A 19,651-nucleotide genomic window follows, 5' to 3' on the forward strand; every position below is an offset into this window, starting at 1 on the left:
TGAGCCCTTTCACTTTTAAAAGTGCATCTGGTTTCAGACATACGTAACCTTATGTTCTTCCTGAAGTCAACTTTTGAACAGCTTACCACTAAACGTTGAAAAGGCAAATTTCCTAGAAGTGTACGCACAGTTCACCCGCGAGAAGTCAGAAAGATCTAAGACAGGGCATGAAGAAACTGAAATGCAGTTGGGAAGCCTGGGGTCCTCAGTTTCTCCAACCCCCGGGGTACACTGTGTAGTCAGGAGCCATCAGCTGCCGGGCACAAACCTCATGAGCTTCCAGCTGGGTGGTAGCCCAATGCTACTTAGAGCAGACAAGAAGGCTGTGTCTGCAACACACAAGGAATTAATTCCACAAGGAACTGCTCCGCGGGTGTAGCCCAGCAGTTCTCAATTGTGAGTGATTTTTGCCCCCCGTGGCTCATCTGGCATCATCTGAAGACACTCCGGTTGTCATGACGTGTGGATGCTACTGACACCTAGTGAGTCAAGACCAGGGAGGCGGCTCAACACCACATGATACACAGGACAGTCCCCCCATCAAAGAACTGACGGATCCAGAATGTCCATGGCACCCAGCTTGAGAAACTCTTGCTCTAAATGGCAGCTGCTAATCACAAGGAGCTCTTTCCTTGCTATTTGGCCCTTCACACAGAAGGCTAATACATGCAACATAATTTTTTTTTCCCCAATTGTTAACATTAGCTTCAAACTGCTGTCTGACAAGCAACAAGTCATTATGCCTTAATCACAAAGGGAAAAATGTACCAAAGAACAGGACATCACTTGGCAATACAAGAGGCCCTACAAATCTGCTGTCCTTGGAAATATATCACTTCCACACTTACTGTTCCTGCTCTAATAGGACATTACAAGATGTTCTTCGCTGGACAATTTAACAAAAGGGTGCTCTGTTATAAGATACTTAAGAGAGACAGGATCTACGGTAGAGGAGTATGTCTCCAGAGAACACAACACTGCATAGCCGATCTGGCCCTGCTGACTTCCCATCCAAAGTAACTATGGTTAGGGGAGGAACTCTGATTAGAAACGAATATTGACTAGAAATCAATTAATCAGAAATTTCTGATTAGAAATTAACATTACAATACAAATGCATCACAAGAGTAAAACTATAACTTTAAGCCCATAAAAACTTCCCCCAGTACTAAAGTCACCAGCAACAGAGGATAAAGGCTGTGGGTTCTGTAACAACCTATTCAACCTTGGGCAAGGGTAAACCTTTGGGTTAAGATTTTTCATCTAGGACAGGCAGGGAATGAAGAAGTTGATCACTGAAGGCCAACTTCAATATTATGTTACTCATGGATATAAAATCCAACAACCAGGTCTTACACTAGACAAAAGTATAGTGTAAGAAGAGAGTTATTTCCAAGTCCAAGGGTAGGATCAGGGCAGGAGGCTGCAGCTGTTCCACGTTATCCTGCAGTTCTCCCCACGTGCACTAGGGGGCAGAGTTCTTCCAAAGGGGAGGTCACTAACCTCTCCCGCGGTCCACAGACAGGCTTCATGGGGACCCGGACCCCAACAAATCGAACACAAATTCTATGTCCGATCAAATTTCCTAAGAGACTCACAACACAAAAGCAAAATAAGGGCCTCCTTCCTGCCACCAAAAAAAAAAAAGTTAAGAATTGGTGTCTCGCAGGCAGAGCCTCAGGTTTTCTTACAGATGAAAGCAATTAAACATAGCCCGTTGGTCTTTCATCACTGGGTAACCTGCAACTCCTGCAGAACGTTCTGGTGCCTTCTTACAGGCATGAAAACAAAGGTCGATGGATTAGGAAACGCTAGTCTCACAGTTTTAGTGTTCATTTAAAAACAAAAATGGAAATATGCATTAATGAATGATTAATTACTTTCCAATTCACTTTTCATCATGAATGTAGGCATCACACGTGAGAAGCCACTTTTTGGGAAAAAAAATGGATATTACTATTACACAAGAATATACCACTTTGGCCATTATAGACTATTTATATTACGGTAAGTGGGCACCTGGAAAGTACAATGACTTGAAATAATAAATCCAATTAACTCTGATAAACCCAGATAGCCAATACAGAGACAAACTCTAAATTGCTCTAAGTTTCCAAAACTGTCCCGGGTTTACAAAACATCCCCTGGCTTTCAATGAAAGTCACATCAGACTCCTTAAGCTAACTAAGTTTACTTTGAGCCACTTTAAACCTCAAACTTAAATAGAATTTGTTAAATAAACACAACCAAGAAAGGAAAGGGAGCCAAGAAACCACAGTAACGCTCGATCCCAGGGAAAAAAAAAAAAGGTTCTCAAGTCAAGGGTTTCAAGTAACTGTGGTGTCCCGCCCTCAATGACCCTAAAAGGAATATCAGTTCCATCTCTCAAAATAACCAAAGTGCGCCCTAAACGATTTTCTTTACATTCGAATTCAAAATCTGCCAAGGACAGTCAGCACAAACATGTGATCTTTTGATCTCACGCTCTGGAATGATCTCAAAGCCTGAAGGAGCACTTCTTGGGGAGCACTACACTCCAAAGGTCCGACGGGCGAATAACTCAAGTCAACGACTGAACGCTCGCCGCCCCCTTCTCACACTTCATTAAGCGTCTCCTCTGGAAGTTTTTGCGCCCTCTCACAGGAAGCCGGCACGTTTTGCAAAGGAAATACCAGACCAGACCTTTCTTGGAGAAAAGGCACGTCCCCAATGAGCCTTTTCATGGGGTTTCCCGCACCCCGGCAGCGGGGCGGGGAGCCCTCCCGTCGGGGCCCTTCGTCCGCCGGCTCACCGCGCCCGGGGCGCCGCGGGACAGCCGGTAAGCCAGCCGCCCCTACGCCAGGACGCTCACCTTCGCGGCATCCCGAAGCCAAATGAGCGCGCGGGACAAAATAAAATCCCTTCCCGGCTTACTCAGCCGTGAGACTCCCCACCCCGGGGCTCGATTTCTGGCGACTCCCCGAAAGTTTCGCCCTCTCGGGCTTAGCGCGCGCGGTAGCGGGTGTGCGCGCGGCGCGGGGGGCGCATCTCTTCCCTTCCCGGAGGCCAGGTCCCCGGCAGGAAGGGAGCCCGCGCCCGCCCTCCCGGCCGCGAGCTCACTCACCTCGGGGAAGAAGTTGTCCATTGTTCGCTCCCCAACTTGCCCAAGTCCGGCTCCCAGCTCTCGCGGAAGTCAATGCAGCCCAAGGTCCGGGGGAACCATGCGTGTCACGGCGCGACTCCCAGAAACTCGAGCCCGCGGGGTTCCCCCGCTGCCATCTCCGTCTCCCCCTTCTCGGCTTTCGCACCTTTTGTTTGCCCAAACCCCAGTCTCTTAACGCATCCGTCCCAACTGCAGCCTTTGTCTCCTCGGGCTCCAAGTTCCTCACTCCTGGGCGCAGCGCTCGCGAGCGGAGAAGAACAGCTGGTGGCACATTCTTCCCCCGGGCTGGGGGAGGGCGGCGGGGGGCGGCTGGAGAGCGCGCCCCACTCCCTCTGCGCTCCGGCCCGAGGCTCTTGGGGCGGGCAGGGGAACAGCGGCCACAGAGCGAGCCCCGGAGGTGGCTCTCCCGGCTCGAGCGCCGCGGCGGTGAGGATTCGGGCTCCCGGGTCTCACCGGCTCACGGTCACACCGAGACTCGCGGACAGGGGCGCACGGCCCGCCCCGCCCTCTCATCCGGGCCCGCCCACTCGTTCGTCTCGCCCCGCCCACGGCTGAGCCCCGCCCATTCAGCCGGCCACCAGAAGCTCGTTGGCCACGCCCTACCCCTCCGGGAGCCCCGCCCTCAGCCCGCCCCTCCCCGCGCTTCCGCCAGGTTAGGCCTTGCCCGGCCGGCGCGACCCGCCCCCAACTTCGCCCAGGCCCCGCCCACTCCGCGCCTCGGGCCGCCGCGGGCTTGGAGACTCGGAGGCTGGCGGGGCCAGAGCGCTTCGCGGACTACCTCCCCGCCTCCTCCCCTCCCCATTGTGGAGAGGGGAGGGGAAGTTGACTCCCCTCTGGTGATAGAGACCTAATAGTCACCGAGGAGGAGGAGGAGGGGTTGGGGGATTTGTGTGTGTGTGTGTGCCTTTGATCTTTAGCAGACCCTGAAACCGGCTCAACGTGGATCTTATTAATGCAGCTCGGCAGATGAGCGACCCCGGGGACGGAAGCGCGATACGAGGAGCTGCCCCGGCTGTTGGGCCAGATCAAAGCAGAGAACGAAGGCTGATCAGAATTTCTGGAAGCCGCCTACCCGTGTGGAGTTTCTCTCCTGCACTCAGGTTACAAGAAGTTTTCGTCGCGGCGGGAAAATTCAGTTTTGTAAACTGAAAGAGGACGTGGCCAATTACATCTTAAAAAATGTAACCCTTTCCACGGACCCAAAGGAAGCAGATAGCCAAATGGAAGTGGGTGAAAGCTCAAATCCTCTCACCCCCATACCGAGTCCTGGGGTCTCTAGGGCAACTCCTCGAACTTTAGCGTGCACAGGAGTTACCTGGGAATCTGGTTAAAATGCAGATTGGACTTGATTAGAGGGAGCGCTGATAATCTTGCATTTCCAGCAAGTTTCAGCTGCCTTGTGCTGTTCTGCAAACTGGAACCTGTATGTAACAGAAAATGAGAGCAAAGGTTTAAAAACATTTGTAGCAATGTAAAAAACACCTCGACATAGAAGCACGTGATTGGTGGACTCTGAACCGAGAATAAACCAGTTTGGGTGTTGTCAGGCTCCTGGTGAGTCACGCCTGGCACAGCAGGGGTTTCCTATTGGTACCTGGCAGATTGGAAACAAAAACGACTGGTTCTTAACCACAGGTGGTTGGAGAAATTCTCTCTAGGGGATTTGGCAACTGCTCATCCTTTAAAACTCAAGTCAGAAAGATATCTATCTTTCCTGGGAAGCCTGCCCAGAGGTGTCCAGCCACTCAGGCCACTGCCAGCTCCACCTAACGACCAGGTGTGGCTTATCCTAAGACTACTGAGGAAACTGTATCATATTGGAGTAAAACTATATTCTATAGGGTTTTTTTTTTTTTTTTGGTGTCCTTCCCGTCTTCAGTTGAGAAAATAGAAGCGCCTTGCTTTCAAATATCCTCAGACTGTTTCAGAGAATGAATGAATGTCATCCTTGTGTGAAAACTCAAGCCTGTTTGTAACCTCTGTCAGAGCAGTTCTTCAGCATTAATATCGTTGTACCCATTCCCTTTAGAAAGAGTCAGGGTATAAACTAATACTTGATATTGTGCTCTGTGATTGCCCTGTTTCACAGGTTTACACATGTAAGCCATTAACGATTGTGTCCCAGGTTGCACAGAAAATTAAGATGGAGCCAGGATAAATACCAACCATCCCAGGCACCAATCACAGGGCTTAGTCAAATGAGTCCTGCTGCCACCTGTGTTCAGATACTGGCACAGAGCAGTTACAGCCATTATGGTGTTAATCTGTATAGAACATCTTTCAAGAGAAAGTACCAGGCAGCTTGTTCAAGCGAGGGTGTGGATATGGCTTGGTTCCCAGCTGCAGCCCAGCCAACTGGCAGCCTTGGCCATGGTCATTTCAAAGTCACTTTCCAATACTGGCTCATCAGTTGTAACAAACGTACCATGCTAATACGACATGTTCCTAATAGAGGAAACAAATATAGGGACACTGCCCTCAATGTTTCTGTAAAGTTAGAACTGCTCAAAAAAATAACCTGTTAACTTTTAAAAGTCACTGCCCTATTGATTAAGAAACTGAGGTTAATAATTACATACTCCCAACTTGCCTCCTAAAATAATTTTGAGCAAGATCCAATACATAAGGGTTAAATTTTCCTAGATTAGTGGTGGTGGTATCGTCGCTGTGTCAGGTCCTACTGATTGCAATCTCATGGACTGTAGCCCATCAGGCTCCTCTTGTACATGGGATTTCCCAGGCAAGAAAACTGGAGTGGATTGTCATTTTCTTCTTCAGAGGATCTTCCCCACCCAGGGATCAAACCCTCATCTCCTGTGTCGGTAGGTGGAATCTTTACCACTGAGCCACCTGGGAAACCCTTTACTGATTTACATTTCTTTTAAAAGTTTATCGGAGAAGGCAGTGGCACCCCACTCCAGTACTCTTGCCTGGAGAATCCCATGAATGGAGGAGCCTGGTAGGCTACAGTCCATGGGGTCGCTAAGAGTTGGGTCGGACACGACTGACACAACTTAGCAGCAGCAGCAAAAAGTTTATACCACTTTATCAAAATCCCCTAGGACAATTGCTTTAAAGAAAAAAACAAACCAAAAATCTTATGACTGTATCTCAGAGTGGCCTGGGTGCCTAAGAATCTGCATTTTAGTAATCACTCAAGTAGACAGTTCTGAGTTTGAGGATCATTGCTTTGTCTTGTCAACATTCATCAGATTTTCCATATAAATGCACAATCTCAAAAAGCTGTAAAGATACTGTATCAGTAAGCTCCTATTTACTGAACAGACATCAAAGCACATGTTATTTTAAGCATTCTAAACAAGATACCAAGGACTTCTAAGGGCTTCCCTGCTAGATCAGTTGGTAAAGAATCCACCTACAATGAGGGAGACCCCAGTTCGATTCCTGGGTCGGGACGATCCCCTGAGAAAGGATAGGCTACCCACTCCAGTATTCTTGGGCTTCCCTTGTGGCTCAGCTGGTAAAGAATCTGCCTGCAATGTGGGAGAGCTGGGTTGGGAAGATCTCCTGGAGAAGGGAAACGCTACCCACTCTGGTATTCTGACCTAGAGAATTCCATGGACTGTATAGTCCATGGGGTCGCAAAGAATCAGATGCAACTGAGCGACTTTCACTTTCAAACAACATACCAAACTTTGAAGTATTTGGGGTGGAATCAGTTGTTTTTAAAAAATATGTTAAATTTATAAGGACTTTGACAAAATTGGACTGAGAACGGGAAGCATTTTAAATCAGCAGATTTCTAAGAATATCCATTCTTGTTACCATTGTTGAAAAGTTAAGTACTTCCTTTCAAGGGGCCCCGTGACCCAATGGTCAAAGCTCTGACGCTAAGTTCCTTCTTAGCTATCCTACTTATTTCTCAAACATGCTCATGGAATGTTACATTTGCAAAATAAAGCAAGAAAAAAGCTCAAGTAACATCTCATCTTTACCTACAAATATTAATCCATAAGGGGCAGAAACATACTTGTATATAGATGGGACAATTTTCCCATTTTAAGGAGGACTTTCCTATGGGCATGTATGTGAATAAGAACTACAATCTTCTGTTTTTATTTCCATCACGTGTTTGTTTGTTTTCAGTTGAAATGAGTTGTGATTTCCTTGTGGTTTTGGATTGTGTTCTTTTGTTGTGTTGTGTTGATGCTGGCAGGTCCTAATCTGGATGTGACTTTGTGTACTGTGGCTTCTTCATTACCTCTGTTTTTATAAAATACTCACCTCTAATTGCTCCAGTCAGACTAATGGTTTAATGACTAGTTACAGGAAGAGAAAGTTCTGGAGTTTCTTCACACAGATTAGAAGTTAATAACTGACACAACCTTAAAATCCTGTTTTTCATGCTTAACTGAACAGCAGTTCCTTTCAGTTCACTTCTAGTTTTGTATCTTTAAAAATTCACATGCTTTAGCATTTTGAACAAACAGAAATTAAGGGAATCTCTTTGTGTGCTTTAAATTTTTAATCAAGTTGTTCATTTCCCATAACAATTCAAAATCCTCAACGGAGTTTTGGGTTTTGTTTTTTTGTTGTTCTTCATGTGAAACTTAAAACAATTGTGAAAGATTTCTTTAGAAAGAAATTTGGAGGAAAAAAAAATACCTGAAATGTTTCACATTGTAGTAGAATTAAACAAGTACCAACACAGAAATGAAGCACAGATAAGACACTCAAAAAAAAAAAAAAGATTTGCTAGCAGTTATTTTTCTAAACAAGACGGGTTGCAGCTAAGGTGTAATTTACCTCATCAGAGAGCCCTCAATGGACAGCCAATGCCAGCTAAATCCCCATCACTTCACACTAACAGCAATGCTTTCTAAATTGATATCCCACACAAACACAGAGAGTTGTATTCATAAATGAATCCATTTCCAGTTAACATGTGGTGTCCTGGTGCTATTGAGTGTGATAAATAAATAAGATCCATGAAACCCTCCATGATGATATATTCTGCCCACGTGGAGTATATTTCTGTTTGATTTCTTTGTATCTTCACACTCTCTCTTAGATCAGAATGGCTCCCAGACTGACTTTCCAAAGCTTACTGTATTTCTAACTCTCTTGTTAATCACATCTCCCACTTCCAAACCTTATGTCTCTACTTACACCCTGCTTCCTGCATCTTCAATCCTTCCTGCTCACATTTTCCAAGCCAACAAATGTGATCATGTCTCTTTCGTTTGAAAATGGCTGCTTCTGAACCCAATTACTTCCTGAACTGGACAATCTTTCTTCAAACCCCTGACTTTTCACTGTCTGCATGTTGTCTCCAAGCACTTTACTCTTCAGTAACTTATGACTGAATTTTTGCCCTGACCCTGTTTTCTTGAAGATCACTGTGACCTCGAAATAATCATATTCAGCAATCTCTTTTCAAATTCCATGCTCCTGGACACCCACCCTCTTTTGAAACTCTCACTTCTCAGCCTTGGGGCCAGCTTCACGGGGATACAACAGTAGTTAATTGCACAGGACCCGAAGCTCAGAAGAGGCCCCAGGTTTGGCTTAATATTCTGTTGTATTGTCTTAAATCCTAATGAGTTTTGAGTCAGGGGCCCTCCCTTTCCATTTTGCACTGAGCTCCCAAAATTCTGTAGCAGTCCTACCTAGCTTTAAAGCACTGTGTTTGTCTGGTCCTCCCATCTTTTTTACCTCATTCTCTATCACTTTTAAAGGCTCCCCTCCTCCCTCCATTCTCCAAAATACAGTCAACCCTAAGCCCACATTCTTGTCTCTGCTCTCACATCATTGCCATTAATTCTCAGTATTTCAGCTTCTAGCTCTTCATAAATGATTCCCAAACCCATAACTCAAGCACAGTGAAGTCCCAGCCCCACGTCTCCAACCACCTGTTGGATTTTCTCTTAGTGAGGTCCTTCTCATCTCCCATGTTCCTAAACTAACCATTCTTCACTCTCCATTCATTTTTACCAACTTTCCTATATTTATGCATGGAATAACCCCAAGTTAGTCATCTTGATGAGTCAATATCCATCCTTCAGGGCTGCCCAGGATCTTCCAAAGGTCCTACCCACATGCTGAGAGCGTCCTCACATTGGGAATCTCTCCAACCCACGCGGAATCTTCACTCGTCCTTTGCACCAAACATGTGATTTCAGTCCTACCAATTAGACTTACCCACCTAAGGTTTAACCTGGGGAATAAACTGCATGGGGACAAAGGGGACGTTCAGAGAGTCAGTGCTGGTAGCAGAACTGGGGGCCGAAGGTATGTTTTCCTAGTCAGCTATGGGGACACCACTCCTAGGCTGCCCCAGTCGGGTTCTTAAGTTGGTAATTGAAGCAGCCTCTTACCAGCCAGGCCTGCCCTGTGCTCTGTTTCTAAGAATTGTTTCTGGAAGCTTAGCCTAAAGCTCATTCCTTCAGCCTTTCCAACGATATGGCAAGCTCTATCATACTGTTTAATAATCTCCTCTTGCTTAAATTCTTCAAAGTGGATTTTGTTTTCTGCCACTTGCCAGTACATTAGGAAAGATGATGCCCTTAGATTGAGGGAAGCGGGGTCCTATGCTTGGGGGTGCCTTTCTCAAAATGGTCCAAGTCCCATTTGGCGCCTGGGATTGGCTGGGGCCAGCAGTGCCATTCAGAGAGGCCACCCTGGACCCAGATCAGGTCCTCTGTGTCTTCAGTCTCTGCCTTCCCCCTTTGGGGTACTCAGTAACCATCTACTGTGCACGCAGTGTCATCCGAAAGTCCAGAACTGGCGTTTATGGGGGGTCCTCATGGAGCTAATAGCTGGACCTCAGTCCCAGGAAGACAGCCACCTAGGTTTTCCTGCTGATCCACCCAGTGTGGTTTTCACAGGTTTGTGAGCGACTGGGCCACTGATGCTGACAGGCTGATTCTGTGTGACTTTCACTCACTTTGGGCACAGGAGGACTGCAGTACTCTTTGCCCAGCAGTCTCCCAGTGATATTGGGCTTAGCCGGTGTGTAGACTCCTGTGTCAGGCCTCACCCATGTGTTCCAACTCACAGTGTTACTGCCTGAGCCTACAGCATCATTGGGCAGTGGGTGGTGGTAGGGAGCTGGCAGATAATGTTTGCCCTGTTTGTTTCCCATGCCTGGTACACAGGATGGTCATTGTATTTCTTCCATGGGACCTGCTCCTCATGTCAGGCTGTCTTCCTGGGTTAATTGCCCCCGTCTCCTCCTTGGTTTTCTAGACAGTTGTCCTGCAGTGTCAATCTGTCCTTGACATCAACATCTTTACTTGCCTTCAGTCAGTATGGTGTTGTTTTATTCCTGTGGGTGGGCTTAATCTGAACTAGATGAGAGATGGAGACAGGCATTTCTCAAGAAAATGGGACCCACTGTACTCATGGTCCTCTTGCTTGGCCTCCCCATTGGTGTGTGGACAGCAAAGTGCAGTCAACATTGAAATCGACCTTGTGCTCAGAATAACTCGATTGCAGCCTGAAGGGTTCAAGAGAAGATGTAATAGAAAGATGTGTGGCTTAATGGTTCTGCTAAAAATTCTCACTGGTTAATGTAACATGACCCGAAGATGAATCATTATGTGAATTTTCCTGCATACTCAGGGTTGGACTTGCATTTGTGGCCACCATCAACAAAGCACTGTCACAACCTTTGAGAGTGTCACTGGCAGCCAATTTCAAAGGCACAGGATGTATGACATAATATCATAAACGATGACGCCAACAGCCATGAAATTAAAAGACACTCCTAGGAAGAAAAGCTATGACCAACCTAGACAGATTATTAAAAAGCAGAGACATACTTTACCAACAAAGGTCTGTCTAGTCAAAGCTGTGGCTTTTCCAGTAGTCATGTATGGATGTGAGAGTCGGACTATAAAGAAAGCTGAGCACCGAAGAATTGATGCTTTTGAACTGTGGTGTTGGAGAAGACTCTTGAGAGTCCCTTGGACTGCGAGGAGATCCAACCAGTCCATCCTAAAGGAAATCAGTCCTGAATATTCATTGGAAGGACTGATGCTGAAGCTGAAACTCTAATACTTTGGTCAACTGAGGGGAAGAACCAACTCATTGGAAAAGGCCCTGATGCTGGGAGAGATTGAAGGCAGGAGGAGAAGCGGAAGACAGAGAATGAGATAGTTGGATGGCATCACCAACGTGATGAACATGAGTTTGAGTAGGCTCTGGGAGTTGGTGATGGACAGGGAGGCTTGGCGTGCTGCAGTCCATGGGGTCGCAGAGAGTCGGACACGACTGAGCGGCTGAACTGAACTGATGATACAACAGCATTAAATAAATGACATGAAGAAACTGCAGAGATCAGAATTTCTATCTTATTTTTAAATAACCAGGTTCTGAAGAGCTGTGACACTATGAAGACATTTCCTTATCCTTTTCTCATCATGAGAAATAAGAAATGAGCCACTAATGGCACATTTGACAATAAGAACATGAGGAGGTGTTTCCTGGAGGAGAACAGGAAGGGCTGGTGCCCGGACCCTAGAAGGATCTTTGTGTACACTCAGAGGAATAAACAAATACTGAAAGCTTCATTATTGTGAATCTTCATGGAGGAATCAGTGTACATTACATGGATTCATGCGTTTTGTAATATATTTTATATAAAATTATTAATATACACAGAAGTCCCCAAATCCTAAGGGAAAAAAGTAAAAAAAACTGCCTATGGCTGACCTACAAGTGAGAAATTTGGGGTTACAATTCATGGGCTGCATCCTAGGGCCGGTCTTTCCAAGTGGTGCTAATGGTGAAGAATCTACCTGCCAATGCAGGAGGAGACACAGGTTTGATCCCTGGGTCAAGAAGATCCCCTGGAGAAGGAAATGGCACCCCACTCCAGTATTCTTGCCTGGAAAACCCATGGGCAGAGGAGTCTGGAGGGGCTACAGTCCATGGGGTCACAAGGAATCAGACATGACTGAGCAACTAAGCACATCCCAAAGCCAATTCCATACAAAGTCTACTAACCTGGCACGGCCTTGACTTCCACGCCTGAAATCACCTGAAGTCATTGTGATTGCTTTGGCTTCTTAAATGAGTTAAAAACTTCTTAGTTAGGAATATGTTTGGAATACTGTTTTTTGTTTTTGGGTTTTTCCCCTAACGTTTCCATTAAATGCATTTATGCTGCTGCTGAGAATATTAGGAAAAAATCAGATAAGTACAGAAGATCGTTTATTTTAAAAAGTCTGGGGCAGAGTTGTTTAGAATTATTACAAAGTTGGATGCAATTTAGATACCCCTCAGCAAGAGATGGGTTGAGTAAATTATAGTAAATGTGTCCAGCAGCGTATCTGGAGGTGAGTTACTGTTTCTGCATGATGAGCCCCCTCAAACTGAATGGCTTCAGACAACAATGACTTATTATTTCTCGTAGTTCCCGGCCTGACTGCCCCTGTCACCTGGGCTCTCCGAGGCAGCTGCAGGAGGACAGGTGACAGCTGTGGCTGAGGGGACCCAGCCTTCCTCCTGGGGTGGAGGCCTTGCTGGGGCAGCTGGCGCTCTCCCCCGGGGTCTTCACACCATGGAGGACTCAGGACTCCATTCGTGCACATGCAAAGAAGTCACAAGACTTTGCTTCTGCCACATGCTTCTTCCATGTTACGGCTCCTATGAATACTGGCACTGCTTCTGCTACTGCTAAGTCACTTCAGTCGTGTCCGACTCTGTGCGACCCCATAGACAGCAGCCCACCAGGCTCCCCCATCCCTGGGATTCTCCAGGCAAGAACACTGGAGTGGGCGAATACCGGCACTATGAATACTTAAATACCTGTTTTCAGTTCTTTTAGGCATATCCCAAGAAGTGAAATTGATGGGCCAAATGGTAATTCTATGTTCCCCTTTTTTAGGAACCACCAAGCAAAAGTTGCAGAATGACATGTTTCATCTGCAGACTGCAGAAATTTAAGAAAAGTAAACGATGGCTATAAGCAGACGTGTTTACTTTTCTCTCATAAACAAAGCCTGGAGGGTTGGGATGCTCCATGAAGCCTTCAAGAATGTCAGCTCCTTCCAGCTCTCTCCCACAGTGGGCCACAGTGGATTTTAGCCTCAAAGTTCAAAAAGGCAAATGTCCAGTGACAGATAAATGGATAAAGAAGATTGATACATATATACAATGGAATATTACTCAGCCATAAAAGGGAGGAAGTTGGGTCATTTGTAGAGATGTGGATGGACCTAGGGTCTGTCACACAGAGTGAAGTAAGACAGAAAGAGAAATACGGTATTATTAAGGCATATATGAGGAATCAAGAGAAATGGTGCAGATGAACTGATTTGTAGAGCAGGATTAGAGATGCAGATGTAGAGAGTGGACGTGTGGGCACAGCAGGAAGAGGGGTGGGGTGACCTGGGAGATTGGTGTTGACACAGGTATACTACCGTGTGTAAAATAGTTAGCAGGAAGCTGCTGGGCAGCACAGGAATCTCAGCTCAGTTCTCTGATGACCTGGATAGGCAGGATGAGGGGTGGGAGGGAGCTTCAAGATGGAGGGGATATATGCGTACATACAGCTGACTCACTGCTGTACTGCAGAAACCAGAACAACATTGTAAAGCAACCATACTCAAATAAAAAGAGAAGAAGAAGAAGGCAGTCTCAGCTTCCTAGGCTGCAGGAGGCCGTGGGGGACAGCAGCTGACAGAGGGGGCAAAGGGCACACCCACAATCCCTTGGGGCAGATTCCAGGAGTTGTCACGTAGCACACCTACTCACTCTTGACCAGTCACCAGGGACCAGGAATACAGAGAAATGGGATATTTATTCTGAGCTTTTATTTACCCAGCTAAAAACTGATACTTAGAAGAGGGAATGAAAAGATACTAAAGAACAGGAAGAAAAAAAGCAAAAATGTTGAACAGACATTATCTCTAGAGAACAAGTACAGGGCAATCAAACATTATTCTTGACCTTTTTCTATATTTTCTGAAGGTTTTTTCTTTGGCTGTGCTAGGGCTTTGTTGCAGCATGCAGGGGCTTCTCTTGCTGTGGCGTGCTGGCTTAGTTGCCCACGGCACGTGGGATCTTAGTTCTCTGACCTGGGATCAAATCTGCGTCCTCTCCACTGGAAGGTGGATCCTTACCCACTGGACCACTGGGGAAGTCCCCATATTTTCTGAATTTTTTTGATACCTATATAATAAAAAAAATGTTCTTATTTTGAAAAATAAAGATATATTTCTTTTATCAGAGCAGAACTTCATTTAGTCTCCCTTTCTTTCAATTGTTTTTTTTTTCTTTTTCTTTTTTTTTAACATTTTCTTCCATTATAGGTTATCACAAGATACTGAGTAGAGTTCCCTGTGCTATATAGCAGGTTCTTGGTTATTTAATATATAGTAGTGTGTATATTTTAATCCCAAACTCCTAATTTATCCATCCACGCCCCCTTCCCCTTTGGTAACTATAATTTTGTTTTATATGTCTATGCAATTACTTTTTTAAAATGTTCATTTTTTACCTGTGATGTCATGTATTAGAATATATAAAGATGAGTAAGACAGAGTCTCTAAGGAAATCAATAAACCCGTTGCAGAGTGATACTAAAAGATAATTTTGAAATGACTGGAAACTTCTGTAGTAGAAGCATACATAAAGTTTTAAGGAAACCTTTAAAATAAAAACCGAAGCCTAAGGGAGTGTCATGAGCTGAATTATGTTCCCCCAAACTCACATGTTGAAGCCTCACTTAGCATGTATTTGGAGACAGGGCCTTTACAAGGTGATTAATAAAAAATGAGACTGCTAGGATGGGCTCTAATTCAACATGACTGGTGTCCTCATAAGAAAAGGAAATTTGGACTCACAAAGAGACACACAGGGATGCTCACACAGAATAAAGAGCACATGAGAACACAGCAAGAAGGCAGCCATCTGGAAGCCCAGGAGAGAAGCCTCAGAAGAAACTAACTCTGGTACTTCCCTGGTGGTCTAGGGGTTAAGAATCTGCCTCCCAGTGTAGGGAGGCAGGTTTGATCCCTGGTCTGGGAACCAAGGTCCCATGAACCACACCCAGAGAATCTGAGTGCAATAAGACTAAGGGCAGTCTAATTAATTGATTAATCAAAAGAAGAAACCAACCCCACACCAGCACCCTGATCTGACTCCTAGCCCATCCCTTCTCCAGCAGATGTCCTGGACCCAGGAATCAAACCAGAGTCTCTTGCATTGGAGGCACATTCTTTACCAACTGAGCTATCAGGGAATCCTGCCCTAGCCTCTAGAACTGTGCGTAATCCAGTTCTGTTGTGTAAGTCACCAAGTCTGCAATATTTTGTTATGACAGCCCTAGCAAGCTAATACAGGGAATCAGGAGAAAATTCCCAGAAAGCAACACTGGAACCAGGGCTCAGTGGATGAGAAGGCATCTTCCAGGTGAGGAAGAGAGGAAAGCACATTCCAGGCAAAAGGAAAAGCTCAGAAATAAGAAAAGCAAGTTCAGCCAAGCGTACCGAGGATGCTCAGCACAGAGACTGCCTGTGTGTGGAGCTATAGGAGACAAACCTGGGAAGTATGCATTAACCTCTCGTTAAGTCAGTTTACAACTAGTAGGACACTAGTACATGCTTGATGATTGACTCTACGGAAAGGATAGCCCTGATTTGTTGTTGTTTAGTTGCTCAGTCATGTTTGACTCTTTTGTGACACCTTAGACTGTAGCCTGCCAGACTCTTCTGTCCATGGGATTTTCCGGGCAAGAATACTGGAGTGGGTTGCCATTTCCTTCTCCAGGGGATCTTCCCAACCCGGGGATTGAACCCACGTCTCCTGCACTGTAAGGCGGATTCTTTACACTGAGCCACCTGGGAAGCCCTCAGCCCTGATTTACAAAACATCATTCGCCAGTTTCTGTGGCCATAAATGGTCTCGTCATGGCTGATTTCAGGAATTCACCAAACGTGGTGTTGGGAAGAGCCCCACAGAAGCACATCGTTATTCAGTCTTTCCACACGATAAAATACAAGAGACATCACTACCTTCAAGTGCAGAGATAAGAGTGAAAATGTACTAGTATAATTTATGAGCAATGTGTTGAGCATTTACTATGGGGGGTTTTAATGTAATTTATTTAATTGTAAGTTTAAATAACTTTAACTGATGGCTATGTTTAACAACTGGCTCACAACATTTTGAAAAAATTAACAATCTGTTCTCATGAATCATGAGCACACCCCTGTTTACATCTACTATTTTATAAATTATTGCTCTTGCCCTTAGGGGGTGTTAAGACTCAAAAAACAACGCATAGCACTTTTTATCAGGTTGCAGAGATAACACCCACATGTCCAAAAAACGTGGGATAATTGCTAAGAAGTTAGAAGGTTGTGGGAGGCAGGAGGAGGACTCTCCATGGCTGAAGCAGTAGTTAAACCATCACAGAAGAGGTGGGATTAACTGGAATCTTCAAGAAGAAGGGTAAGGGAATTTTTGGAATGCGAAAGGAGATAAAGAAGGATGGAGACCATGAGACAGACAGCAGGATGGATGGATGGACTTTTCAAATCAGATGCCCTCCATGGGCTTAGTTCCTTAGTCAACTGGGAGATCAGGTGATTTGCACATTTGCTCTGATAAATGTGCTGGGTTAACTCATTGTTATCTTGAAAGCCAGAGTATTGTAGCCTTCAGAGAGTTAGAGGTGAAGGGTGCCTGGCAACATAAACCATAGGGTAAGAGGGTTTAGGAGAGGAAAGGCAGTGTAATCCGTGTGATGCAGGATCAGGTCCCAGTCAGGGATAAGTGGGAAGGCATCAGGAGAAGAAGATACAGAAAAACTAGGCAGGGGATCCCACACTCACTGAGGTCACAGACACAACCACGTGGGGACTCCGCCATCTTCTCTCTCGAGACCACCATTCTACCCGTGGCTTTACTTCCTGCCCCCACCAGACAGCATCATTCCACCATGTGCTTTCTGGTCCCATCTTTCCTTACCCCCGCTCCTCCTCACTCCAACATCATCTTCCCTACCAGGCCTTTCTGATCAGCTCACAACATGCTCTAGCAGCCCCATCTCTAAATCTCTCAGTGAAGCTATGTCATCCTCCAACTCCCACACCTTCGTTTGCACAACAAAACATCCCCCAGGCATTCTCTCTCCAGGGACCTCCTCTGCCTTACCGCCCCTTCTTCGTCAACTGTCCCTCCTCTCCACTGCCAGTGTTGCCAGTGATTTTTCTGCTCCACAGATGCTAGAGCGATATCTTAAAATGTATATCAACACTACTTTACAGTTGCACTTAAACTCTGCAAGAAACTCTTTTACATTTAGTATCAAATACCAGCTCCTTCCAAGCTGATAAAACCCTGAAGGAATGACCCTGCAATCACACTGGCCTTTTAGAGCTTGATCCTGCCTCAGGGCCTTTGCACAGGTGTTCCCTCAGCTTCCATCACCCCCTTCACTCTGCATGGCGGCCACATCTCCTGGTTCAGGGTTCAGTTCCGGTGTCCTTGGACCAGCCCCTCCAATTCTGCATGGACACACCTGTCACATGGTGTCATGTTGCATCACTTATTTCCTTCATGGTGTTTATCTCTCATTGTTTATCTATTTATTTGGCTGCTCCAGGCCATAGTTGCAGCATGTGGGATCTAGTTCCCTGACCAGGGATCGAACCTGGGCTCCTTTCATTGGGAGCTGGGAGCCTTAGCCACTGGACCACCATGGAAGTCCTGAGTTTATCACTCTGAAATTATCTTATATTCCCTTTGTTTTCCACAGGGGTCAGCAAATTATGGTCCATGGGTCAAATATGGCACAAAACCTATTCCTGAAATGCAGTTTTATTAGAATGAGCTGCTTCCATTTACTGACAGGTCATTCATAGAGCTGAGTAGTTGTAAGACATGGTTAGATAGCATCACTGACTCAATGGACATGAATTTTAGCAAACTCTGGGAGATAGTAAAGGGCAAGGAAGCCTGGCGTGCTGCCGTCCATGGGGTCGCAAAAAGTCGGACATGACTTAGCAACTGAACAACAAAAGACCTCATCGCCTCCAGAGCCTAAAATATTTATATTTGTCCCTTTCCAAAAGATCTGCTGATCCCTGCTTTCCTTATTTACTGTGTTTACATGTTTGCTGTCTGCCTTCCTCTGTTAGAATACCAGTTCCCTGAGAGCAAGGGTGTATCTCTATCACCCACTGTATCTCAAGCGCCCGAAGGAATGTGTGTCACTGTAGCATAAATGAAGGGGTGATAATGAAGAAGTGATAGTATTGTTAGCACAATGATTTGTGCGTTAACACCGGTCCAATCTAATCATAACACCAATACTACAGCATTGTCATCACCACTAAGGTTAAGGTATATCAACAAGAACTAGTCTGTGCTGCTCTAAATGCTTTGCTTGCATTATCCTATCAGCAAAGGAGGTTTCATTCTACCCATTTTATGCAGGAGAAAATCGAGACTCAGGATTCGAGCAATGGCCCAGCTTCCCTCTGTTGAGCAGCAGCACACAGCTGGGTGAGGTCGCTCCAGTTTAAGCTCTTTTTCTGTCCTACCCTGGAAAGACCCTGAACTTCAGAGCAAGACAGGACTGAGTTCAAAACCAGACTTTACCTCTCTACAACTTTGAACTTGGCAATTTGTCTAGGGTGAGGCTGGCAAATTACTCCCTAATTCTCAGGATGGAATAAGATACAGAAAGTAACACCTGACTCAGAGTGGGTGCTCAGAAAAGTTCATTTCCTTCTGTCTTTGTTTTCAGACGATGAATGGGACAAGTTTCATTCGATCCACACTTGACCTTACACTTGGCAGTGGGCCAGGGCATGCGCAGCCTGGTGTTCTGCCTGGCAGGGCAGCGGTGCTGGTGTTTTCGCAACGGGGACAGCCCTGACCTGGCCTGGAACCCCTGGGAACCCCCATCCCCCATACCTTTCTCTTTTCTAAGCCTGGTCACTTACCTCGATTGGAAATGATCCCACCCTCTCTTCAGCTGCTTTGCCTTCAAGACATAGAGTTCTGTTTAGACATCTTCCGCCTGTACCCTCTCATACTGATCACTGCCGTAGAACAAACAGAGAAATTGCAAATGAACATAATATTCAGCAAGAAATAGAATGCCAGTGGTCTGGGCACTGGTGTCTGAATAAGCGCAGAGACTGATGCAAACAGAGAAAGTCATGAGAAGTTTTGTAGGAATCTCAATATGTTGAAAATATATTAATTTGGTGTTGCCAGAAAAGAGCACTGGGGGCGGTGGTGACAACAGCGACAGGAAGATATATTATGGGTTATGACTGAGTCATGGGACTCTTTGAATTAAGCAAGGAACCCAGCAGTGGTAGGCTTAAGGGGGAAAGGAATTTATTTGCAGCATATGCGGCAGCTGGTAGAACCCAAGGGTGGGATCAGAGGGCAGGGGCTTCCTCTTTCAGCATCATATTGAAAAGATAGCACCTCCCACCTAACGTGAAGAGGTGACTCATTGGAAAAAGACACAGATGCTGGGAAAGATTGACAGCAAGGGGAGAAGAGGGCAACAGAGGA

General features: G+C 45.8%; 1 protein-coding gene across 1 annotated transcript in view; it reads right to left on the bottom strand.

Annotated features, from left to right (window-relative positions):
- Positions 1-3,646, bottom strand: part of MYO10 (myosin X) — a 256,528-nt gene extending 252,882 nt beyond the window's left edge. The window contains exon 1 of the mRNA XM_040262479.1: positions 3,104-3,646. Coding sequence (XP_040118413.1) covers positions 3,104-3,124 — 21 coding nt within the window. The 5' untranslated portion in view covers positions 3,125-3,646. The remainder of the gene's footprint in view (positions 1-3,103) is intronic.
- Between the last annotated feature and the right edge of the window lie 16,005 nt (positions 3,647-19,651).

This window comes from Oryx dammah, unplaced genomic scaffold, assembly GCF_014754425.2.
Source record: "Oryx dammah isolate SB20612 unplaced genomic scaffold, SCBI_Odam_1.1 HiC_scaffold_20, whole genome shotgun sequence".
Taxonomy (NCBI): Eukaryota; Metazoa; Chordata; class Mammalia; order Artiodactyla; family Bovidae; genus Oryx; species Oryx dammah.